Consider the following 27148-nt stretch of genomic DNA (forward strand, 5'->3'; position numbering starts at 1 on the left):
GCTCTTGTGAAATTGCATTTTCTATGGCTGAAATCTTCTGCACTAAGCAGGGGCATGAAAATCTTATATCAAAGCGGCAAATATTCTTGCAATTTGAATGTTTACCGAACTTCTTATAAATAGGTGAGTTTTTTAATGATAATATTTCAAGTAGAAAAGCTGAAGCAGAAGATAGCAAGCTGATACTGGACTCCTGGAGACAATAAATTTTAGCAACTTGACCTCTGCTGTAAAACTACCTCTGCTGTTGTACGCACTGTGTCGCTGAATATGAAATGCTGGGAATCACAAGTGGGGAATGTACTGCCCCACTCAGATTCAGGCTTCCCACTGTGAGAACAGGATGCTGGACTACATGTGTGACTTGCTCGGTCCAGCAGGATTCTTACGTTCTTAGGTGGATTTTCTGCCCAAGGACTAATATGAAATAATTCCCATGTTGGAACATTTTCTTGTAGCCTGTCTATTACATTTGTATCCTGACCCTCATTCCAGGAACTCGCAGCATGCATGGGAAGTTATCTCACTTTATCTCAGCACATTGTTCTGTGATTTCTTCTACCTTGAAAATAGGTGTGGGGGTTGAACATATATTCAACATATATTCTTAACATGTTGAGTTGTACTAAATAGCAGCATAGCAATGCTCAACAAAGGAATCACATTACTGATACTGATATGCAACTTTCAAATAGAATGTCAACCAAATCAGTACCCAAAGTCCTCCTTTGGCTTAGCCAATTATAGGTTAAAGTTCTGGATATAAATATATTTAAGTGAAAATGAGAGCTTCAGATATTCAAATTATCCAACTCCCTGCAAAGCAAGTAAGGGAGCCTGGGGTCAGTGTTCAAGATCATCAGTCGAAGGTCTTCTGTTGTTATCCAGGTGAGGGTTACTCACAAGAAAGAAACAATAAGGGAACTTCTCATTGGGCGTTGGCAAACATGAGCAAGAGTAAGGATTCAACCCTCTCTTCCCACCCACCCCTTCTTTGTTTTATATTATAGTGCTTTACAGTGATTGGGTGGCAGCCCAATTTCAATTCATGCATTTGCTGCCTTCGTGATTAGTTTGGTCTCCAGTTTTTGTATTATAGGAAAATATGATGTAAGCAAAGAGCTGAATCATTTGGTTGTATAACATCTAGCCTAGGGCTCCTGTGTGTTTAATCCAAGTACATCAGTTTTTAAATCAGAATGTAAAATATGCAGTTAAGGGCAAGTATTTTTGGTGTTTTTAAAGATAATAATTTCAAACGAGTTCAATTGCTCAGTGAATAATTATGCTAAAACGTGTTACTTATTGGTATTTTCCATAACTAATGTTTACAGATGTGACAATTAAGTCAATCATAAACTACAAAAACTAACAAAACCTCTGTCAGTAAACATTTCTGTACTGTGGAGGAAGCTTCAAGCTTTTTCTGTTTTAAAATCTGCCACTCGAGGTACAGCAAGAATACAAATGTACAAAAGATTTGTTGTGAAAATGGTACCCCTTATAAAAGGCAAGTCTATAAATTTCTTCATCTTAAAATTAATTTTGCAGAATTGTACAAATATTTATACTTTTAAAAATAGGAAATCACAATGAATTCATCATTAGCAGCACATGGCAACTTGGGATGTGTACGCCGCAATAGCCTTAGATGCTGTTTGCTTATCAAATTTACTCCATCGAGAAACCTCTTGGGCTGCATAATTTTGTTTTGGCCTAGAAAAATGTTCCCAGCTCAAACTGCAGCTAAGCAGTAGTTGTCGCTGCTTCTTTCTTAGGGTCAAAACAGATGCTATGAGGGAGATTTTTGAGTTGATCTCTCCAAGTTTTAAATTTCATTTCAAAGTAGTTCAGGTGGCTGTAGTGATGGGGATGGCAGTGGCATCATGCAAACTTAAAAGCTTGCTTTCAATCTATCCCTGGCAGTTCAATTCTGGGGGAAATATATTATGCGCTCCCTACTGTTTCAACTGGTGAGGAGTTTGTCAGATAACCAGCCTTATATAACCAACATGCTTAACTCTAATTAATGCATGAAGTGGTTAAGACCATAAAGCTGTCCTGCCAGGCTCATCTCACCTTGTGAGGGTCTGTCAAACCTCCCCCTCCTCAACAGCTCTGCCGCCCAGTCTACCTGAGAAACTCATCATGCAAAGGGGTCTCAGTTGGTTACTCCAAGCTCAGGCCGCATGGCTGTCGCAATCCACACTTGAGTTCCTATACCAAAATTTTAGGAACTTTCATCACTAACTTAGCCATGTTATACTGTCTGTGCATCTTTTTCTAAATGCTGTATGGAAAAGCACATGAATCTGCCTTTGGAGAGCTTGTAAATAATAAACCATTTTTACTTACTAAACATGTGGTATTTTTCTATGCTAGAGGAGGAAGGGACTATTTTGGAACCCACAAGGGCATATTTTAAAGGTCTAACAGCCTATTTTTTTACACTTTGCTGCATATTTTTTTATCTTAAATCTCTGCTGGGGTTCTCTCACCAAAAGGTACCTGCCCCAAACCTGGCTCTTGGCATCCAGCAAATTCTCCTTGTATACCTATTTTTATCCTTGCCACCAGCAGTTTCAGGGGCACAGCAAAATTGGTTTTCTTTGGGAGGTCCTTTGTGTACTGTGACTGCTCTTCATAGAAGCATGCTTCCTAACTTAAATCCTAAATAACTGATATTGAGGCTGTACAATATATAGCATAGATGAGAATTTTTGCATATCTTATTATGCAAGCAATAATATACAGTATTCAAAACAGTTAACCACCAGTATAGGTGAAAACAATACTGGTTATTATATGTGTGTGTGTAGGGGAGGGGATGAATTAAGATTCAATTATGTCTGCTATTGTTAAAGAAATCTGAAGTGGAATGAATATAAATAGCTATATAAATTTCTATTATCTCTAATAAAATGCCTGCATAGCTAAATTAAAGGCTAGAACGATCATGATTACATTATTTTAATAATAAAGATTAACATGGTAAGTTGGCTATTAGTTAATTCATGAACATTATTAATGGAAAATGTGTATTAATTAGGTCTACAGTGCTGCATAAATAACAGGCAACCCATCTTGCATAGTTAGCATATTTTCTCCTACTTTATGACATTTACCACATAGCCCAATTTTCTCTTAGGCAGAACAGTCAAAGTTATTATTATATATTAAAAACAGTGACAAGTACAAATTATTTTTTTCTATTATATGTGTGGGTACTGCTTTGTTTTACTGTTAAAAGGAAACTTTTAATACTAGTATGAAAATGGATGCTTGAAACTATTTGTGTATAGAATGTGTTAGGAGAGAAAAAATCAGTTCAACTATTACGGTTCCTGCTATTGTTTTCCACTCTGAAAGAGTGAGGAAAAAATGCTGTCTTGGTAGAATTGATTAGAGTCAAATGTAATACAGTGGTACCTCGGGGTACAAACGCTTCAGGTTACAGACTGCACTAACCCGGAAGTAGTACCTCGGGTTAAGAACTTTACCTCAGGATGAGAACAGAAATCCTGCCATGGCAGCGGGAGGCCCCATTAGCTAAAGTGGTACCTCAGGTTAAGAACAGTTTCAGGTTAAGAACGGACCTCCGCAATGAATTAAGTTTTTAACCAGAGGTACCACTTGTAGAAGTATCAAAATGCGCTCATGGTTTCAGGACAGTATATACCATGGGAAAGACCTATTTGATGCCCCGCCTAAATGGTTGCCTCATTAAGACCATGTGAATGAAGCAACGTGGGATCCATGCATGGAAAAACAGCTCCCAGCTATGGGTGCATCTCAAGAGGACCTAATTGTCAGGTCTTCCTGACTCATTGTATTGTCTATGCAGCTGCCCATCATCTTGGAGTGTAGGTATTATAAATACCCTGTATGCATTAATTTGTACCTCCTGTTTCAGTCCTTGCCTTCACTCAGCTTTTAAAGTTCAATAATAATGCAAGCTTTTAATACCCTGTTTGTGTAATTGCACCCAATTCATCTTATCTTACCTCCCTTGAATAAAGAGTTACAAGCTTTAAAAGATAAGAGCTGAGGACTTGGGCAGCTGCCAAAAAACTTCTATTTATTGGGTCACAGAACAAGTGCACCATACCCCTGCCATAAATATATTCTTCCCCAGAGATGTTCTGACTAAGCACTGTAAATGTTATTTTCATATATTTTGCAGCCACAAGAGTGTAACTTCATAATAAATTCTGAAAAGATGTATTTTTAATATATATATATATATTCCATAGATATATCAATTCACCCAAACAAGCTGAAGTTATACACCAGGGATGTCAAGCTAAAGTATATTTAAAATTAAAATTTGCGCAAAAAGTAAGGCTTCAGGTTATGTACTAAATTGTGCTTGCTAAGTATACCTCAATTATTAATGACAGTGGCTGGGATTTACAACGAATAGAAAGGATTGCTTTTAAGAAGCTTAAAAACAGCCACCACTCCATCTGGGCCAGGGATTACCATTACCCAAACTTTATCAGCTCTTCCACATTTGATCCAAATAAATGGCAAGATCCCTCCTCCCAAATTCTGCCAAATCCCCTTCTGTTGTACCTCCATGCACCACTGCCCCAATATTCCATTTTGGAAGTACCCCTCAACCCCCAAAAACAGATTTTGAGGGGCTGCGGGGGCAGGGGGATTGCAGACATTCAGTCTGACTTCTCCCTCCCTCAGTAATGTATGCTGGGGAAAACTGGATGTTATTACAGCTAATAGTACAAAGCAATTTCAAACAGTAAGCAAGAGAGTAAATAAATATTTTCATAAGGAAAGAGCATGGTTGTGTGTAAATAGGTGTGCATCAACCACAAGATTCACTTTGGACTTCAGTTTGGTGCTTCATAACAACCTGATGTGGTCAGACATAGGCAGTCTAATTCTTCTTCCCCAATCACTGTAGACACAGCTATAATCCCCTGCTTTTTATAGAAATGGATGAAATTTGCAGACACCACCATCATTCCAAAATGAGTAAAGCCTTCTGTATACCTCTAAAATATGGTATCTCCCATACTAAGTACTTGTTAATTTGGGGCAAAATTTGATTAATGTGAAGGCATTGTTACTCCTTCTGAGTGCATAAGTTCTCTCAAATTTCAGAAGTGTAGTTGCAGGTTTTCCCGCAAAGGCAGCAATTAGTTTTAGGATCTGCTCCATTCCTCTTCCTTCCCTATTGAGAATTTTCAAGAAATGACTCTCACTTTATTCCTTCTGGCAGAAGTGAATGTAATCTTAGGCTGGATAAAGGTTTCCAAATTTATAAACAAACAGGTATAGGGGATTTTGTGCTAGAAACCGAGAAAATCTTATTTTTATTTTGAAGCAGAATTTGATGAAATTGCTGGGAAAGTAACCCTATTCCTGGCCATGAATCCTTCAAAATGTCCGAAGCAAAGCTGCTGTGATACAAGAGCAGCTGTGGCAGTTTTGGGTGGGAATCACTTAATCTCCTTTAGTGTTTTGTGGACAATTGCTCTGAAAATTGCAAACATAAAAGTGGTGCCACTGGGTAAGAAACCTGTTAAATCACAAACAAACAGGTTCAGTGGGATTGTGCCAGGTACCTTTAAAGTTGGCTTCGGGGTGGAAAGAACCAAATGATTCACTTTCCAAGAAAAAATAATTTCCTCTCATACAAACTTGACCTGCCAGTTGCAATGGAGATCTTGACCTGTTTCCACTCCTCACCTTCGCACCTTCCTTGATCTCAGAGGCATAAGTTTTGTTCTTGAAAAGCTGTTTCCTTCACCAAAGCACTGGGATTGGAAAATGTGGGTAAAATAATTTTCTCCCCTTTCAGCCAATGCTTGTCTGCATTATTGTCAATGCTTCAGGAGTCCTTCCTTTGACTTGTGATACCTCATAAAGATCCCCTTTCACCTGTGACAGTCAAGCCCAATACTTCTGAGGCATCTCACCAGCTTGGGACTTGGATTCAGATGCACAACCCTACTAAACAATACTATGTCAGGTATAACTAGGGATTGTGTCAGAATTGGCCAGTTAATATTCTAACATAAAACCATTTTTAATTGGGGGATTTGCTACTGTGAGAAGCAAGGCATGAATAGTAAAAACTTTTGGAAATTTTATTAAGCAGTGAAAAGGTTTTGGAGGAAATACTTCTCTTTTCTTCCACCACCATCATCCAGCTTTTCACACTATTTTATATTCTTCATATGTCATATTTCTTCTTTACCATAAAATAAGCTGCTGGGGAAAAGGTGTGTTTTCTTTCTGGTGCTGAAGGTGGCATTTTTGGGGGATGTTGGAAGTGAAATTTTGGTAGGAAGAGTAGGGTTACAGATCGCCATTCTTGAGTTTTGATGATGCCTGTTTATGTTTCATGAACAGTTGTATCTCTGGCTTAGATGCTGAGTATCTGTTACATTTTTCTCTCCTTTCCCCAAATATCTGAAGTAGTGTGCATATGCACAATTCATGAGTAAGAGGCACTCTTGCTTTTCCATGGATGTTCTAGGAACAATCTTGAATGTAAATGTTGTGGGCAGAACTTAGCTCAGCTTCATAGATAATGATATTTTGCCAAATTGGTCTTCTGCGTAGTTTTCCATGCCATTTGGATTTATTTGCTCTGATTTGCTGTCAAACGTATGCAAGCTTCACATGTTCAATGTATATTTTGCTGCCTTTCTAGCTCTTGGTCAGCTTTTCACTTTCTCTCTCTTTTATTAATACAACAAGAAAAGTTTAATAATAATAATAATAATAATAATAGCAAGTTGGCATTGCAGGAAGACATTTATTACCCATAAACATGTACTCTATTCAGAATGATTGATTGATTGATTCATTCACCAGCCAGATCTTCATGAAGTGTAGAATGTGGTATTACTCTTTGCTGAACTGCCTTTAGTTACTTAGACATTCATTCTGTAGATCCTAATTTGCTTTCTTCATGTTTACATTGGTAAGATGAAAGGGGATAGAAGCCCGAAGGCTCTACATGGGAAGTGACTGGAATTAAGCATAGTTGTGGGAGGGGGAGCTGCATTGTATGCTTTCTGGGAAGAAAAACATGAAAATTTCTGTGATAATCCTAAATAGCAAATTATTACTTTCAGAATGTAGAGATATCCTGCTTCCTGTCATTACCAAAGAACTGAAGGAATTACTGGATCCAAGGGAAGAGGCACAAAACCAAGAGAAGAAGTATTGTGTTGAATTACTCAACAGCATCCTGGAGGTTCTCAGCTGTCAAGATCCAGTGAGTATTGATGATTAGGATGATTATGTGGCTGATTCCAGGAGGTTGTAAGATGGTGCTGATTAAGTTGTAAAATATTGATGCTGATGACTCTCATTTAAATTCTAAATATAACAGGGCCCTGACAGATTGAAAGAGTTCTCTTAGTTTTCAGTACGACACTGGAAACAGACATATAATTTTTCCCTCTTGGCTTTCAGGATCATTTGCCTTGACACATCATCAATCCTGAATCAGCTTTATTTTATTAAAGCCAAAGGAGTCATGCCGTTTTGTACACATTGTATCATTGACACGAGACACATGAACCATGGAGTTTGGGAATATGTTGCTGGCTCACTCTTTCCTTGATACAGTGGTACCTTGGGTTAAGTACTTAATTCGTTCCGGAGGTCTGTACCTAACCTGAAACTGTTTTTAACCTGAAGCACCACTTTAGCTAATGGGGCCTCCTGCTGCTGCTGTGCCGCCGGAGCATGATTTCTGTTCTCAACCTGAAACAAAGTTCTTAACCTGAGGTACTATTTCTGGGTTAGCGGAGTCTGTAACCTGAAGCGTATGTAACCTGAGGTACCACTGTACTGTGTTTCAGGCCATCCAAGTTGCCCCAAACCATTTATTTCATTATTTATAAAAACGCATAAACCATGTTTGTGTGTGTTTGTTGTACATAAAATAAATTAAAATAACTGTCAGTAATACAAAGATTAAAATCAGCATTTTAAAAAATACCAATTTTTATTATTTATAAAACTAAATTAAAAACAAGTATACATAACTAAATACCCCTAAATGGGCTTATGGAATTTTTAAAAAGTGTTTACAGGTACCTAAAAGAACATAGTTGCCTACTGTGGTTTCAAATCCACTTTAAGTCATGGGTTTGAGGAATCTTGGTGCCCTAGTAAGTGCCAGTGTGGATATATTTATTTAACATCATTAAATGGAAGTTAATGAGGTAGGAAACTCCACAGGGTGTTTTTGATATCCATACCATAGCTATGTCTGCACTGAATCACTGATAGTGCTGTATGAAAAAATCCAAGTGAATAAATGAACAAGTCATTTTTATGCCTTTTCTGCTTCTAATAAATATTCAAAACTGTTCTGCAACACTAAAGGAACAGTTACTTTTTAAGGGTGAGTTATATTAGTATGCATTGAAAGCCAGTGGCCAGGTTCTTGTTTCATAAACCATATTGCCATCATCACATGTGCTTATTTAATATTAGCTGCTGTGCAAGCTTGCTTTCCACATTTTGCATATGTGATCCATGTGCATGTATACAACAAATTTCTACAATGGGAGAGTTCTAAAAGGTATGTTTAAAAATGTGTCATCTTTGTGCAGGGTCACAAGCAGAAATCTGCATTTGACTTAAGGAGTTGAGTTATATTCTATTTCCCAATGTCTGTCTTAGTTATCATTTAATTAATGCACCTTCACTAATCTGCATTTTAAAAAATCATATTAGTAATGAAAGTTCTTACACTACTCTGGGTGCTGAACTCTGAAATTTCTCTTGTGAATATGGCAGGTTTTCCTGACAAGCTGACTTGGTTTCCCAATGCCATACACTACTGCTGCTACCTTGCCACTCTCCCCTCTGTTACTGGCAGTCATCAGAAAAGCCGCCCTGCCTGCCACTACTGCATTTCTAATATACACTTAATTTGTGTTTTTAGGTACAAATATATTTTCCACTTCTTTTGAGATTATCCCAGTTTCTTCCCCTTTCTTCCCAATTAGAATGTCTTAAAGTGGAAACTGGATGAATTTTGGGCCACCTCAGGGGCCTCAGTATAATTTGTATCACTGGTTCTTGAAGTGACACTGAATAATCACTTAAGTTGTGCTGTTTGAAATATGTGGAGGGTGGCTGCATAGCTGAATTTCCTTTATTTTATCCATTTTAGTTAGGCAGTATTTCTTGCTAGGGAGAGTCTGAGATACTGTAGAAGTACTAGCCTCTTCAGTTTTCATTGTGACAATGCTAATATGCAAGAAGTTTAATAGAATAGTTATTATTCTATCAGGAATGTACTTTGTTTGACCTGAATTTTCAAGGAGAAAAAGCTTTGGCTTAGATGACCCCGTTTGGCTGAGATCATACAGGGCTCAAGAATGATAGTCATAGCCTTAGTGGCAGGTTCTTTTTTCTTTCTCAGTTCTGTGATTTTAAAGCATTCTTTCCATTTCACAAGTAGTTTGTAGAGATGGCCAGGCTTAGAAAATTGGTATCATTTGTTCCTTAGGATGCACTTCGACAGTCTACCTTTCACTTTCCTTGGCAGCGAAATTCTTTCTTTTAAAAAATGGAAAGATCATTGGATGAATTGTTGTAAAGTTAATGCATCTCTCAGCAGGGCATTGAGACTTCCTCTCTGTGCACTGTCTAGTCACTAGAAGGAAATCTTTAGGTTTGGACAGCATACATACCTGAGGAAGGTGTTCATCACAGGCTTCCAGGAGCAACTGGCTTAAAAGAGGCTTCTGCTTATGGGGTCCTTCTTGCACAATGGAATTTCCCCTGTGCTGTCCTCCCTCCTGCATCCCACACTGCCTCTCTGCCAAATAATTTCAAGAGGCCTGGAGACCCTCTAGAGCAGCCTTTCTCAACCTGTGGGTCCCCAGATGTTGTTGAACTACAACTCCTATCACCCCTAGCTAGCAAGGCCAGAGCTCAGGGATGATGGGAGTTGTAGTCCAACATCTGGGGATCCACAGGTTGAGAACCGCTGCTCTAGAGTAAATTGGAGGGGGCAGGCATGAAGATCCGCACGCGTGCTAACTGTTGCTGAAGTGCTTTAAGTTAGAGATCAAGAATCAAATTTAATTTTTTTTTGCTATAATTATTTACTGGTGTTTGGTATTTTGCTGGATGTTTTGTTTTTAAGTTTCATGGCTTGTTCTGTTGTTGATAATTGTGGTTTTATTATTGTAGATTATTGTAGTGTTAATATTTTGGCTTTCATATATTTTGCTGGAAGCCCCCTTGGCTGGGCGTAACCCTTAAATTTAGCCTATGAGTAGTTTAAACAAATAAATATCTTAGTGAAGCACATAAGATCTTAAGGGCCTATTGAATTGACTTAGGAGGCATATCCTTGAACTTTCTGATCCTGTACTTGATGACAGTGGAAGACATAATTAGGAAGTACAGAAGGAGAATGTGCTGAATGGAAGGAAAGGGGACCTTCTATAGGACTAAGAAGTTTTAGCAAAGTAACATTCACTTTCCCAAACATTTAGTTTCAAATGCAAAAATTAAATGTTAACATAATGCAGTGTCTTCCTTTCCCCATGTTTTAACATACCTGAAGGTTAGTGCAATTAAACTAAATTGGAAGCATATGGCAAATGTTTAAAATCCAGCTTAGGAACATGATGGATGAGGCGCTCTGTAGATGCTCACTGCCACTACTAAGGAGAGAGAGAAATTGTTAATAACCTCATCCTATGGATGTTTACTCATATGTCCCACTGAGTTCCAAGACATTAACTCCCAAGTAAGTGAGCATGGAATTGTAGCCTAAAACTTTCTCTTTAGGGCATTGCAGTGAAGCCAAATGATGCCCCACCTTGGGAACAACAATACAAATATTTAACTTTACATGAGCTTGTTACATTCCCTCCACCCTTCAGCAATTTCTGCGATTGGGTTCATTACTGAGGTTTGTAAATGAAACTGTTACAATAGGAACAAGACGATAACTCTGTATGTGAAGTGTGTGGTTGCAATGCCCCCTTGACATTTAAAGTATAGTTGTTTAAGATAATTATAGAGTAAACATAGTATAGATATTATAATGAGCTTTCATGTTTTGTCCCTTATCTATTACTGTATAGCTGTTTGACAAAGTTGTGCTTTCAATGTGAAAAGGCCATATTAAAGCAGAAAAATGGAAAAAAATCTTATTCTTCTCTCCCTCCGTAATATTTAGCTGTTGCCCTCAGTTGTTTTGAAAAGATGATGTCTCCTCCAAGATGAGCTACTTGCTGTTACAGATTGCATGTATGAAATCCCAAACACTGTTTTATAATTAAATTGACTGTATGTTAGGATCTCAGGTGCAAGAGTGACCGTAAATGCCTGGCAGGCTGCAGATGCAGGGTGTATTATTGCACAAACAGCAAAAAGCAAATTTTTACCACAATAAAGCAGATGTGCCTGCTTTTTGAACCATGCTTGTCACATCTGAAAAGTGAACTTGTGCATTTCTTCTACTGCTAAATGCTTGAGTTCCCTTTTCAAACCTGATAACTTGAAGTGCAAACTGAAGCCAAATGTGCATTTGCATTTTAAATAATAATATTGATTAATAATAATTTATTAATAATTTTGTATATTCATGAGTATTATACAAAATGGGTTCCTGCCATTACATAGAATGATCAGACAGAATAGCTGTAGATCAGGGGGTAATGAACCTATAGCCCTTGGACCCAGAAGTGGCCTATGGTTTCCCTGGCCCTATGCAGTAAATAAGCTTTTAAAAGATGTCATTGATTCCAATCTGAGGTATTTCTTAAAGCCTCATTGCTGTGGTGGTGGTTTTCAGGGATGTAAAGCTGGGGAGAGGAAGTTTAACTCGTCCTTTCCTACCTGTACCTCCCTACCCATGTAGTATGACACTTCTACCCCCACACTCCCCAAATCACTGACATTAGGGAAAATCCCAGAAAAGCATCTGTTGGCACCAATAGACGCTTTTTTAAAAAACAGGAAAGGGGCCAACAAGTGAGGTGTGTGTGAGGTAGAAAGAGAGAGTGGACTCTGACTCTGCCCACTTTTACTGTGTCAACATTTGGTTCTGGTGCTGACCTCTATAGCCATGTGGTCCTTGAAAGTTTCCCATGAAGTGCACAGGCTGACCAAGATCCCCCATCCTTGTGGTAGTTGTTGGAGGGAGGGTCCAAATGGCCATTGGTCCCACCCAGCTAGGACAGTGGAAGGGACCTCAATGTCTTCCTTCTCCCTTTGATAGCAGCCATATGGAATCGTTAGTGACAAACACTTATTGCTCAGAACTGAGCCAACAGAACCCCCAAATGTTGCTGAACCTACAGCTCTCGCCATCCTTGGCCATTGGCCATGCTTGCTTGGGCTGATGGGAGTTGTCGTTCAGCAACATCTGGAGGGCCAAAGGCTCCCCAGCCCTACAACAGAAGGTGCTTTGATATTTAAACTCTTCCTCAGAGAAAACCAGGTACAATGGGTGTTGAAATGGGTGAACACACACAGAGAGAGTTCTGGGAAAGGGAATCAAGTGGCAAGTGGCCCCAGGCAAGGAAATTAATATTTGACAGATCTTCTAAAGTGCAAAGTGACGCGGTTACCTCAACACAAGGTTCTATTGGGGTTTACTATGCAAACAGAGATCTGATTAATTATGGACTGCAACATTTACTTGAATGTTAGTGGAAGTTTTGTTCACATGTCATCAAAATTGCCCATGAATTTTTCTCTTTCTTAATGGGACACCACTTACTCATGGGGGCTCTGAATATGTAGTAGAGCTGATACAGTATATCACTGATAGTAGGTGAATCTTCTCCTGAACTTGAATACCATTTAATCATGTGTTAAAATAGGGTGAGTAAACTCTAGCTCTCCAGATGTTCCCCGACTCCAGTTTACATCAGTCCTAACCAGCATCCTGGGGATTATACACCTGCATTATTTGGAGGACCACAAGTTAGCGACCCCAATTTTAAATACACACATACCAGTACAGTATAGTCTCTGAGACTCTGCATACATGGCAAGTAGTTTTTCAATTAGTTTGCCTCTATACTTCTCTCTGAAAGGAGAAGAGCCTGCTCAGTCCATACTATTTTCTGTTTTATCAAGTACTGAGTAGTGTTTCACTATTTTATCTCTTTCTCCTTTCCAGAATTGAAAGGCTGAGCCTGATTTATGTATTATTATATAATTATTATTGTTTAAAAAGCAGGGCTATAAGTAACTTCAATCTGGGCCCCTTTTAACAAAATGTACGCTTCAAGCTAATTATTCAACATCTACGATGAGGTGTTCTTTTGGGAGAGTAAAGTATCTAATTAGAGAACTCTTAGGAGAACTTGGACCTACACTTACTTGTAACATTTATCAAGGCAGAGGGAGTGAAGGGGAAGAGAGGAATGAGATAGCCTCTTAGGAAAACTCTGTCAGATCACAGCAGCAGTGTATGACAGGCCCTCTGAAAATGCCAAACCTGCCAGAAGGAACTGGGAAATCTGCCAAGCAACCAGATGCTGCTTTTGGAAAGAACCCTACCCCACTGTGGCATCTGGCACAGTAATTGCTGATCAAAGAAAGAGGATGAGGGTTAGTAGGCTGGCTAGGGAAATAAAAGTAGGTGCAAGAGTAAGGCTGTTATCTGCTAAGTTTTAACAACTTCAAGAAAAGTGGGAATGCCAGTAGCATCCCATGTTTATTCTTAATTAGACCAGGCAAAGCATTTGTTCAATATTTTAAGCTGCTGAGTCGCGCTTAAGGAATAGTCTATATTTTGTTTTGGTAAAGGCTGTGCTTAAAGACAGCACGGAAGATTTATGAACACTGAGAGTTTAATGGATGTGTCTGTAGGTGTGTTGCTGCAAATTAAGTTAGAAGCTGTTATAGGAGTTAGCAATTAACCAATCTTGTCATAAACCATCATGGGCATTCGTTTCATCAGATACAAGTGAAGCAGAGAAGGGCAGTATAAATCATGGGTAGCCTGCCCTGGTGCCCTTCAGAAGCTTTTTGGGCCACAATTCCCAGCATCCCTGACCATTGGCCTTGCTGGTTGGGACTGATTGGAATTGTAAGACTAACCTCCAGAGGGCACCTCATTGGCTTTGCCAGGGATAAATACATAAATAGGTTTGAAATAAATTGGAGAATAAGTCAAATGAAACCAAATTTTGATGTTTTCCCCCAAATATTGGGAGCATACCTCCCTGCTGTACTGCAGCAAAAAGCGAATGCATCCAGTTGGGGAGAGCCTATACTTATTTGAATGTAAAAAGACCCTCATTTGTTGTCCCATTTGGTGGTACCCAACTAACTTGCTCAATCCATGCATTGATTTCTGCTTGCGTAATGGAACTCCTCCCTTTCCTCTCTGCAGTCTCCCCAGATGTGCTCTGGTGGGTTGGGAGAACTTCTAGAACAGGTTTGAGGGACATGGGGGAGGAAAGGGGAGAAAGTTCCATTGCACAAGCAGATATTCTTATACTGATGGATTGAGTTAGCAGGGTACCACCTATTGAAACTGGCTCCGAGTGTAACATGCCCGAGTAAGCAGCAAGAAAGGAGTATGAATTTCTTTCCAAATGCTGCCTCAAAAGTGAAATAAGAGAGAATACACAATTCATATAGCTTCTTATTTTGAACATTTGAAGCAATTCCAAGCCAGATGAGAATGAAAGGTAACTGGATATAGCCAGCACAGGCTGTATGAATTCAATCTGTAACAGAGCAATAGGAAGCAATTGATGGAAGACGAAACAGGAATACAATGAATGCAAGAGAATCAGACGTTCAATGATGCAGTCACTGATATTTCCCCTCAGTTCTGCATCCTTTAGTTCCTCCTCCTGCACTCTAGAATGTTTTATATTTGTCATATTGTAACTTTTGTAAAGGTTGGAAAAATGTAAAAACTATAAATATTATTTGGCTTTGATATAGATGGAATGTCCCTGAACATAGAGGTGCACTTCCGCTAGACTTGAAGTCAACTCTTGAAGCCCAAAATTACTTGTACTCTGATGTAATGCCCAATGTGAAAACTAACATCTTACTCACACTGAGATCTGTGAGTCCCAATTTGGGCATGATAGCAGAAGAAAATATTTGGAAATTTGAGCAATGGGCATTTCTGCCAGTCCCACATCTGGAAACATGTGGATCACTCCTCATATTGTCAAGCATGCATGCATGTTGTAACCTGAGGAGTGTAGGACTGGGGAACTTGCAGAATTTTAAAATGCTAATAATTTGGGAGAAACTATTTTGCCTTTGCACAGTAATATAAGCAAGTGTTATCCCAGGAAGCTGTGATTTCCCCTATGGAAACTTTGATAGGTCAGATCACCCCCCCTTTTTTTCCTGGTGATGTACCTAAGCTGTTAAGCAAATGTTAAAATTATTTTCAAAATATTGATCATGAGGCACAATCTGAACAAAATACACATGTATAGTTACACAACTGGGAATATATAAAACACTAGTGTTGTCATATTCTGAGATAGGATAGACTATGTACTCATTGACTAACAGAACAAAATGTTATGCCAGCATGGTGGATCTACGCCAGCATAGTGATGGGATTGCATTGGCTGTATACTGTGCCAGCATAAACCTTACCCTATGGGGACACTGCCAAAACCATGGGGAAAATTAGTGGAATTTGGAGCACAGCATAATTGGAATCCTATGCTCATGCCCAAGTTGCTCTAACTCCCAATGTCATTGCAACATTATACTTGCAAAAGAGGTGGCATATGAAAAATGTATTCCCTTTAGAGTTAATGGAGAGCCACATGCAAACTGCTCCCCCTCCATATATACTGGAGGAGAGGATTCTGACCAGAAACCAGCACAGATCCCTGAGTAAGCACAGGAAAGGGAACACATCAAAATGTGGATCATGAGACTAAATGAATCCTCCCCAATGGTTATAGAACCATGGACACAAAAAAGGGGAATTTTGGCAAACGGGCATATTGGAAGGACACAAAGGAAGAATTTTAAACAAATAGCAATGGCTAATCAATACAAGCAGAGTACATAAGTAACACTTGTGTCTGTCTGTGGATGATATGGAGCTTTCTTAGTGAGCTTCGTGATGATGAGTGGGTGACGCTGGAGTTGCTGGGGTCTATGTGGAGTATCTATCAGTATCACTATTTTGCTTCTGGTTTCTGCTGCAATTATGCTATTATCTACTTTCCTGCTTGGAGTATGTAGGATTACAGCAACATTACACTAGTACAGCCTTGGCTTGTGGCCATAAGATCACTCTTTGAGTTACCTTTAAGAATCCAGTGATGAGAAATGCAGTGATTTTTGAACTACTTTGTTGCCCTTAGAGAAAGACAGAACTGTAACCTTTTTTAAAAAATCAATTCACTGCAAGGCACATGTTCAGCCAGTAACTGAAACCCAAGGTGACATTAGAAAAAAATTGAGGCAATGCACAGGGAAACTTTCAGCCCAGCAGTATATCCGAGGAAAAGGAAAAGTTAGTCTACTCTTAGTCATTCTACAGATATCGCTATCAGATGGTGGGGATAAACCAGTGATTTATCACATAATACTGAAATAATACTGCTACATAAGAAGAAGGAATTGCATTTTTATAGTATGTACTTAAAAGGCACTTGGGGTGTTCAGCTGAAAAGTGGTCAGTTGCCTTGTCTGCTGCAATGCCATGTTTTTATATTGTACTTTTTTTTGATGTTTCGAATGGTTTTTATGTGGATTTTATTGTTGTAACCAGCCCTGGGATTGTGAACTGATGGAATAGAAACCAGAGTCCCAAATAAATACATTAAGCAGTTGTATACAGCCCCAAATGGCTTAATTAATTCTAAGCAGCCATTATACTTACGACATTGGTAAATCTGGAGGTTTGCTGTGGTGGAGGGATTCTGTTCAGCTACACTGCCAATTTGCATTACCAATTGAGGTGGCAGTTATTAGGTGATTAGCTCTCTGACAGGTACTATGCTCATAGGCCTCAGAATGAAGTGTGCCTTTGCATTTTCTATGTAGATTATTCTTCATTATTGTGAAAATAATTGCATTTGCTTTACAGAAGTCAACTCATCAGCACATACAAGAAATAATGGTCCAGCTGCTGCGCACCATTAACAGGGCTGTCATTAGAATGGGAAGAGATGACACCTTAATTGTGAGTAATCGGTTTTGTAAATACATTTCACTGCTAGAGCTCTGGGCACACAAGCACCATTAGTGGAAGATGTAGAACCAGCAGGCAACAGCCACCCTGGCATGTTTGAAGGCTGCAGCTCCCAGAGCAAAGCCTATCAGTACACAACCATCCTGCTGCAGGCAGAGGGAACTAGCCAGTCCCCTTCCATTGGCCTGCCCAGGCCACCTGCCACTTGGCTTCTCCCATCTAAGGCCAGCATTGGTGCAGCTGGCAAAAGTGGAGAAAGGGATGGTGATGTCCTTTCTCTGGTTTCCTGAGTTCATTTGTTGTTTATGCTGTTGGAGTTTTTAATGCTAACTGCCTGAGGTGCTTCTTTTGAAAAAGAAAAGCAGGATAAAAAGAATACTAAACATTGTGTGGCAAATAATTGCACCTGGACAAATGAACAACCACAACAAAAATCCCTAGGAGCATATTTTGCCACCAATAAGTGCTTTCCCAATTTTTGGGTGACCTCATCTACTTCAGAAGGTAAGAGATAATTGAGAGGTTTAGAACCAGTGTTGAGTGTTCTTTATCCTCATAAGGAGGCTCTTGGGAAGGTGTGCTGACTTGCCTGACCCTCATCTGTTATTGGTTCCTTTACAGCTAACAGTTTAGCTGTAGCAAAGAAGAAATCAACCCTGACAGTATTATGTATTTGGCAGATCAGAAGGTACTTGAATAAAATGTTGATAGCTAAGCATTTTATAAAGACAGGAAGTAACCACACTGTTGAAAACAGGGTACTTTTCAACAGAGCTTAAGATACTTTGCAAGAAAAAGGTATCAAGAAAATCAAAATAACTGTGCTAGACCCCCCCCCCCCCGTGCAGCATCGTTTGATATAGTTGGCTGTCAAAAAACGATTGGCCTGGCAATTTAAATGACAGTACGGTATCTGGCTGCCAGTTTGTTTGCAAATGTAAATACTCCAAAACAGCTGTGCTACAAACAGTGTTGATTCCTGTGCATTATTCTTCACATTTAAAAGCTACTTGTGTTCAGATTTGTTCATAATACAATGCCACTTACAGACCCCATGTGTTTATTTTGTGTTATCTATTGTGTCCATGGCTACCAGACGATCGCTTTTGTCTTGTGGCATCATAATGATGTCAGCTTGATTCCAACCGAGTTAATGCCTGCCTTTCATTGTGTGTTAGATTTCAAGCAGTAGAAAACATATATTATTAACATCATCTGTGAATGTTTTTTTTGTGTGAAAATGAGATTGTCCAAACTCAGCTTTGTTTTCATATATTGGTATATTAATTTTAAAAAACATATTTTCAATTTTTAAGCTTCTGCATATAAAGTGGTCAAATCAACGTGGTACAACACCAAAGGTGCCTTTAACATGTCATTCTTCTTCCCATAAAAAAATTCCAACCACAATAACTTGCTTCAGAGAATGATGTACAGTGCTGCCCTCATAAATTTTAGCTGTGAAAGCTGTCTCAGCTGTGAAGTGAAAAAAAGTGAAGCTCACTGTATAAAAAAACAGACTGTCAAAGAGTGATGTTTTATCTAGACTGTCATGTGGAAGGAGTACTTATAGTATCAAACCACACAATAGACACCACTGAGAAATGAACCAAATGGCTACCATGTCCTAAAGTAGGCATGTAAGCTGCCATTTGCTTAGTCATTTGTGGAGAATCATAGTACTCTCCTGGTGAATAGGCAGCGGTCCAGCTTTGTTTAAGTGGGATATAGTTTGGCTTCTTCTCTAGTGCATAGGCCTTTTATCAGACCTGGCAAGCAAAAATGCTTGGTGGTAGAGTCATTTTTGTGGACTTCTTTGGAAGGTTGTCATATATTAATAATCATACTTCTAGAGCACTTTCAAATACTCCAAAGCAACAGTGGAAGACAGGTGAGTATTTTTATGCTAAGAGTCTGAGGGAATGGCTTGCCTAGGACCACATAGTGAGCTCATGCAGAGAACAGGAAACTCTGGGGACTTGCCAATTCTCAGTTCCATCTCTTAGCTGCTATGCTACATCAACTTAAACAATCCCATGGTTGTTGGAATTGCCTGCAAATGAGTTTCCCCACTTATTTGGTGCCTATGCCCTCACAAACTGATGCATTTCTTCTTGTTGTTGGAAAAAGAAATGCCTGTCTGAAGGGCTTTATAATTTCACATTGGATAGATTTGCATTATTATCTTTATGATGTAAGCAGCTGTGAGGTTATGTTTTATATAAAAAGTGGGCTACAACTTACTAAAATGATTGTAATAAATAATAAAGAGCTGTTTTTCCAGTTCCACAATAGCATATTTTAACTGATATAGTTACAGCTGGAATTAAGACAAGTAGATGATATTGCCTCCAGCGTGGAGAGGAAAGACTCAGGAGGACTGTGATGTTGGTTTGCTGCAGTCCATTCAAAGCAGCCATTGCTTCTGCTATTACATCTCCCTGACTAAGGACTACAGGGGCTTGTTTATAGATCACTTACAGGACTCACCTGCTTCTGGCTAGAAGTATTTCAGCCTTCATATCTGGTGCTTATATATAGCGTTCAGTGGTGTGGTTGCTTCCTGCAGTGGCTGTGTCACACAGGCAGCCTGCTTTTCTAGGTCAGATATTCCTGGCTTAGGCCTGTTGCCTCTCATTTGCATTCTTAAGTTACTTGGCACTTCCTTGGTGCCAGGAAGGGTGTCATACATAATCAAAGTGGCACTGGGCAACCTTTTCAGCAACACTCCTAGATTTCTTATCCTTATCATCCTTGTACAAGTACACATATGTACAGTTGATCTCTTTCAGTGTGCACCAACAATGAAAATTTGGCTTGGGGAGTATTTTATGGTCATTTGTCTTTACTTTTTGGGTGACTGCTAAACAACAATACGGTCCTTATAATTGTTAAAACTGCATCCATTAATTCACTGCCACAGAAAGCTTTCCACCTAAATATAATCTAGCAAACTTAATTATGTTTAGTCATTCCCATATGATATACAGGAAACCAGGAGCAGGGCCCATCCTAGAGCAAATGGTGCCCAGGCAAGGAGCATTCCTGGGGTCGTGGGCAGCATTCCTCCTCCTCCAAACACAGCGAGTTGAGTTGATGCCAAAGAGCTCGATTTTGGTCTCTTCTGACCACAACACTTTCACCCAGTTCTCCTCTGGGTCATTCAGATGTGCATTGGCAAACTGCAGACAGGCCTGTACATGTGCTGTCTTGAGCAAGGGGACCTTGTGGGCTCTGCAAGATCTCAGTCCTTCATGGCGTAATGTGTTACCAACTGTTTTCATGGTGACTACGGTCCCAGCTGCCCTGAGATCATTGACAAGTTCCCCCGTGTAGTTCTGGGCTGCTCCATCACCGTTCTCATGATCATTGCAACTCCACGAGATGAGATCTTGCATGGAGCCCCAGGCCAAGGGAGGTTGACAGTTATTTTGTGTTTCTTCCATTTGTGAATTATTGCACCAACTGTTGTCACCTTCTCACCAAACTGCTTGGCAATAGTCTTGTACCCAGTCCAGCCTTGTGCTGGTTGACATCCTTGGACAGGTCTTTGGTCTTGGTCATGGTGGCTACTTTGGAATCTGCTGGATTGATTGCTTCTGTTGACAGGTGTCTTTTGTACAGGTACTGTAATGAGCTGGGATTACAGGTAAGACCTCTCCCTTACAGCAGGCGCTTCTAATCTCAGCTCGTTCCATACAGTGAAGATACCAGGTAGCCTGACATCTGACTGGTTGATAGGGGATCAGATACTTATTTCACTCATTATAATGTACATCAATCTCTGACTTTTGTCTTCTGGGTTTCTGGGTGTTTTCCTGTTGTTTTCTGTCTCTCACAGCTACAATAAACCTACCATTAAAATTATGTACTGGTCATTTCTTTATCAGAGGGCAAACGGGCAAAGTTAGCAGGGGATCAGATATTTTCCCCCCTCACTGCACGTGCTTATGTTGGAATGTGTGTAGTGTTCTGTCTCAAGTGCCCAGAGGGTGGACACATATGGGGTAGGAGTGGGGCAGCACTGGCCTGTCTGAACTCCTGTCTGAGCGGGCGGGTTGGTTTGGTTTGAACTGCCCATAATTTCTCTTGCATATGCTTTCTGTTAAACAGTTACTGCTGATGTGCATCTGCCTGAGAAAGGGAAGCGGATAGCCTTCTGATGACAGGCATATCCAGAATCGGGTACCCTAGGCAGTGAGTGGGGCTGCCTAGGAAGGGCAAAACCTCAAAAAAGAAATCTGCAAGTGGTGCGACTCTTTCAAAAATAAGTTGTTTTGATATGGAGACAATTATAATGAAACTCACAGGATTTGATAAGCAAGGAAATTAATAAGGAACCCTATTGTGTTAATTTTAGTTGCTTTATTCTAATGGTAATTGTGCTTTAAATGCTGACAGATAAGCTGTGCTGAGCAGTAGGATTCTTCTTATTTTATGCATTGAGATGCCATGAGATACCCAGCAATTTGCAAAGTATCTAGGGGGAAAAGTATACCCCTGCTGCTTATCAGATTTTATAAAGTAACCAAAGTTAAGAATCTGCTAATATAACTCTCTGAAACTTGAAGTTGGTAGAGTAAGAGACAAATTAATTGCAGGAACAGACACTTTAAGCATATCTTAAAATGAGGAGTCAGCTATAGTATACTTTCTTGTGAGTTTGTCTCTTTTCTTGCTTCTTGTGGCTTAACTTTTTATTTTATTGCAAAAAAGATGACTCAGATTTGTGACTCACACGCCCCTTTAACCGCATGATTGAAAGCCTTTGAAAGGCAGAACTGTTGACATGTTTGATATTGTATCTGTCTGTCTGTCTATCTGTCTGTCTTACTTTATATTTACTCATATATTTAATTAACTTTGGTAGGTTGCTTTGGTGTTTTTGAGAAAATGATGAATCTGATTTTAAGAAATGAGAATGCATGATTTTATACAGCAAGGACAATGTTAATGAACTAGGTAGCTGTTGAGTGAATGCTGGAAAGAGGTTTTCTGTTGGGCAGTGACTCAACCACTGATGGGAAACCTGTGGCCCTCCAAATGTGGTGGGACATCAGCTACCATCTGTTCCAGCTGGAGGCCATGGATCATGGAAATTGTAGTCCAATAGCATTTGGAGGATCAGAGGTGCCCCCATCCCTAGACTAGGCACTCTACAGCACCATTACTCATGCTGGGGCCCTGCATGTTATACCTTACAGGTTCAGTAGGCGGGGAGGGAGGAGGTTGTAAAGTGCTTTGTTTTTTTTAAAAAAATGGGGGGGGGAAGAGGTGAAGTTCAGTTTCTAATGCTGACTAATAACATCAGCTGTGAGACTAGGAATATATTTTGTATTTCTATTTAAAACATTCTGTTCAATTCATTACAGTGCATATTGTGTGGTAACTGAATCTCTTGGTGTTTTCTTTTGCATGTTTTTCTTTGTTGTGAAAGAGTTCTTTTCATAGAAAGTAGCCAGTCTGGTAGGTCTATTTGCTTTACTTCACATACTCAAGAAACTTGTAGGAAACATGATTAAAGCAATCCACCATCAAAACAGCTCCATCCAGATGGCTATTTAACTGATTGTGAAGAAAAGCATGACACATAAGATATATCTGTAGGCAGGTGGCCAAATGGCAATGATATTGTGATGCTTACTGCATTTGAAAATGTATGAAAGCCCATCCGATGCACACCTAAAAAAAAAAAGGTGTGTCATGTTCAACATGGAGCTGAATCCTGACCAGATTTTGTAAAACTGACCTTGGAAAATTGATAAATAAGTGGGTGAAAGACCATTTGGAAAAGAAGAGTTTTGCCGGTTTTGAGTGAGTGCCTTACCTTCAGTCACCATAAACTCTGCTATCAAGTTAGAATCCGGAGACAGAAAAAATATGTCCATTTATTGCAAAAGATATTATGCCAATAAAAGAATCTAGAAATATACAAAATAGTATATTTGATTAATACATTTTATCAGGAAAGTAATCTGTATTGGAGCCTGATTATTTTCCAAGAGTTGTCACTGTGGGTAGGAGGAATAGGTATTTATTATACTGTAGGAGTACATAAACCTTTAGTTAAGATACTGTTCATAGAAGATTGACTGTGGTATTCTTAAATTTTTCTTCCAAAAGTTCACTTTCCTCTGTAAAGCAGAGTAATTTCAAGTACAGTAGTTTAAGAATATGTAATATGTGCTATACAGTATTTTACAAACATTCTCACTTAAGTACCTCATTTCACTTTTTTTTTAAAAAATGGCAGCACATCATGTATTTTCTGTATACAGTTAGTGTTACTGAAAGCTATCCCTAGTTTGCAGGTACATACAAAGGAAACCCTTCTGGAATAATAAAATAAAGACTTTTAAATATATGTAATCTAATTCTCAATGCTGAAATATGAGCATAGTGTGAACTGTCAATAATTTTTACTTATTTGTAATGTTGCATCAAAAATCTAAATAACAAGTGGGGTATGTGTTTGTGAGCACCATCCTTTTCCTGATGCAGATTTCCTCCTAAAGCCCAAATAACACATGTTCAAAGCAAGAGCCAAAGAAGGGCCTTGGTGGATCAGACCAAAGCGATCTTTTCTATGATCCTGCTTTCAGCTTGACCAGCAAGGTGCCTTTGGAAACTCATAAGCAAGGTGTGATGATGCTGTCTGTACTGTTAACAGATGGTTGAAATACCTGCTCACACAGCATATATCAGGGGAAAGGTAAAGCCTGAATTCTGAGCCTCTCCCTTCCAGAAAAAGGTGACAATTTCAGAGCCCATGACACCAAACATTTGCAACAGGCTGTGTACATTGACTTCATTCAGCATGTACAACCCCATGGATAACTGTAGGTGCTGGGTTTGAACTGCTATAAATGGCACCGCCTCCTCTCCCCAAGGTGCATAGTGCCTAAACCAGTCATGTTATTTTGGCACTGAGCCATATCCCCCCCCCCAAGAACTGGCCACTGTACTTGGAAGTAAAAATATACTAATAATAAATTAATTGTGAATAAGCAAACCATTTCCTGCTATTTCATGACACTCAAACTCATCTGTCTCAGTCTGACAAATGATAAGACCAGGCCTGTGATTGAATGCAGATGTGGAATTTTCTTCTGCATGTTGCTTATCTCTGCTGGATCAGGACACCTGTATCACACATTAATAACATGTGAACTGGTCAGCTGTGGATGCTCAGTCTGTGACCTTGAACATAGGTTGCTGCAGATCCTGGAAGTTCCTGCAAATAGTTGTCCATATATCAGAATGTTGCTGTAATGCTGTGGGATAGATGGATGGAAGAACACATTCCAGTGTTTCCATAAAGGGAGATGTGGTGGAAATGTTGAAAAACGTGCTCAGGTTAACATCAGAACTTGGCATCTGTGGTCCATCTTTAAAGGATGCTGCAACACAAGGGTGGGTAAACTAAAGGCACATCAGTAACATGGATCTCATGGCTGCAGATAACTGATATATTTTGGTGCTTGTAATTCATTTAAGTCCATTATCATTTTAAAATGTAGCTCTCAGTTTATATCTGACAGGCATGCTAAATGATGGTGCAATATTCTTCCGGAATTGTTTATCCCAAATGGTGGAAGGTAACATTTTAGCTTTAAAATCTTGGTGTGATCTAAGAAACACATCTTAGAAAACTTGATTTGGGTCTCATTTGTCTCTCTTAGCATCACAGAAACTTACTTCTGTAGCCACAGAAATGAAAAATCCTCCTCTGCCAGCTCTTAGCTGGTCATGTGCAGCGTTATCTGTTATCAACAATGTGAAGCTATCCTGCAGTTCACAGAGAGGTATCCAGTGATCTGTTCCTTTCCTGACTCCCAGCATTCAAGGAACTCCGGCTCTTTTTAGAGGCCACTGAAAAATGTTTCCCTCTGGTGACAGGAGCTATAACATTGGCACTTACCACATGGATTGGACCAAGCACATGGAGAGTCTCCATGCCAGTGCCAGCAGCCTCCAGGAATGTGCACCTAGGAGCAACCACACAGGGAGAAAAGGGAGGACATGCCTTAGTGTTTTTCTTTTCTTCTATCACTGTTCCACACAGCTATGTTTTCAGGAACTGATTTACAACCCAACACTGTGCAATGTTATGTGTGCCTAAACCCATTAAGATAGGCTAGGTTATAAATATTTCTGCCTAAGTTAACCTTTTGTGCCGTCATGACTTATCAAAGATAAGTCTGATCTATTTGATTAAACTACAAGTTCCTTGGACAGGAAGTGCTTTGGCCTGGATCCTTTTATCAATCAGTCAGTGTAATGAAGATTATAGACAAAAAGTTCTTCACTCCCGCCTCCCCTACTGCAGATGACTGTACCTCCTGAAAAGCCTTCCCAGAGAGAGGGGGTTCCAGATCTACTATGTAGGGGGCTCAGGGTTTTCCAGGGGAAGGGAGCATGTCCAATTCTGGACATTTCTCCTTTCTCTGAGCAGCCCCCTGTGCCTATCCCCCATTGCTCAGGAGAGTTCCCCAGACATCCAAAGAAACTGTGCAGGGAAGAGGAGGAGGAGGAGACAGCAAATTTTCTTTCTCTGAACTTCCTTAACTTATTTTTAGGATCCAAGCCATCATTTGTTGTTTCAGAAGAAGTAATTTCCCCCTAGTTCAAAGTTACTTTGAGTAGTGCAGAGCTTTAAAAAAATATTTTATTTGTGTGCTGTGATTAAAATGGAATATTACAGTCACAGGGTGTTTTCCTGAATTATAGTTGAATATTTTATTGTATGAAAGATCTGGAAAAATCTGGTTCTCAACATTTCCCTACATCAGCATTTATGCTGAGTGCCAGGCTTTATTTAGAAGGAACACCTTTCTACAATGTGAAGGATGTTAGGTGCACTTTGGTACAATTAATACAGAGTTGCTATAAAGGAGTTGGTCAGGGAAAATAAGCTATCAAAACTGAAAACCAAAATCTGGCAGCTTCAGAAATTCTGATTCCAGCTAACCAAAATAGGGAATGGGGGACCCAAATGATTCCATCATGCCCAAGTTATATTCATGTGACGGAATTGCTAAGAGTGTCAGATTCAGAAAGAAAACCAATGTTCCATTCATTTCAGAATTTTAATATGAAATACCAAGTTTAGCTGGATCTCTAACTATCTTGTTCCAGTCTTTTTTGAGACTGAGCTTTTTATGTATATTAAAGTAGACACAGCCTTGACTTACAAGCACCACTTCCTCCTTCAGAGCTTAGTGATTTAGACCCACTTCAGATGTTGCATCCAGACCATGGTTTGTCTGAATGAGCATCACGGCACACTGCATTTGCCACAAACCAGGGAGTGAAGGAACAAATCAGAGTATGTGAAGGAAGAGTTGATCATATTTGAAGTCCATACAGCTGGACCAGCCAATACCCATACCCAGTTCTTAAGGCTTTCAAATCCACCAGAAGCATTTCTTTTTCTTTGACTTTCTTCTTATTTCCTGTTTCTCAGTGACTGGATGATCAGATGGTTGCCTTTGTAGAGCCACTACAGGAGGGCATTCTTCTACTTCATCCAGTGTTTTCAGAACCTGGTGAAACCTGCCTTCCTGTTGTCTGAAGTCATATTCTACACTACATAATGAAAACAGCGAGAGAAATATGTTAGGGGGTTTTCAAGTATGCATTTCAAGAAACAATTACGTTTGACACTTTGCTTGAAACGCTGCAATTCATATGGTCAGTCAGTCTAGAAATGGAATTATTGGGCTAATTGACCTGGCATGGTAGATTTGAAATAGAAATTTCTTCCCATATTTGTAATGAAGGTTCTGGATCTATGTATGTTTGTGTAAAATCTGATTTGTATGTGAAGAGATTACCTTAAAAAAGAGTTCCGGTTCAAATTATTGCAGTTGGAGGTTATTTTCTTTTAAAATATTTCATTCCAATAGCATTGAGGCAAAGATTTTGCTTTTCTGATTGCTTTCGTGTGTGCTTAAAACTGCTTTAGTTAATCTGACA

At 39.4% G+C, this 27148-nt stretch overlaps 2 protein-coding genes across 8 annotated transcripts in view; one reads left to right on the forward strand and one right to left on the reverse strand.

Annotated features, from left to right (window-relative positions):
• Positions 1–27148, forward strand: part of DOCK2 (dedicator of cytokinesis 2) — a 252567-nt gene that overhangs the window by 64463 nt on the left and 160956 nt on the right. For all 5 annotated transcript variants that reach the window (XM_081899107.1, XM_081899111.1, XM_081899110.1 and 2 more), the window contains 2 exons: positions 7110–7252; positions 17066–17161. In XM_081899107.1, coding sequence (XP_081755233.1) covers positions 7110–7252; positions 17066–17161 — 239 coding nt within the window. The remainder of the gene's footprint in view (positions 1–7109; positions 7253–17065; positions 17162–27148) is intronic.
• The window catches only part of INSYN2B (inhibitory synaptic factor family member 2B), a 73041-nt gene continuing 69406 nt past the window's right edge, over positions 23514–27148 (reverse strand). The window contains exons 4-6 of one of the 3 annotated variants that reach the window (XR_014165232.1): positions 26562–26758; positions 25092–25158; positions 23514–24570 (exon numbers count right to left, since the gene is read on the reverse strand). Coding sequence is in view for 1 of the 3 variants with exons in the window: in XM_081899154.1 (XP_081755280.1) it covers positions 24966–25158; positions 26588–26758 (364 nt within the window). In the remaining 2 variants the exon portion in view is untranslated. Of the gene's footprint in view, positions 26759–27148 lie in introns of all 3 variants that reach the window. The other 2 variants (XR_014165233.1, XM_081899154.1) reach the window with 2 other exon arrangements.

This window comes from Podarcis melisellensis (assembly GCF_964234715.1).
Source record: "Podarcis melisellensis genome assembly, chromosome: 2".
NCBI lineage: Eukaryota > Metazoa > Chordata > Lepidosauria > Squamata > Lacertidae > Podarcis > Podarcis melisellensis.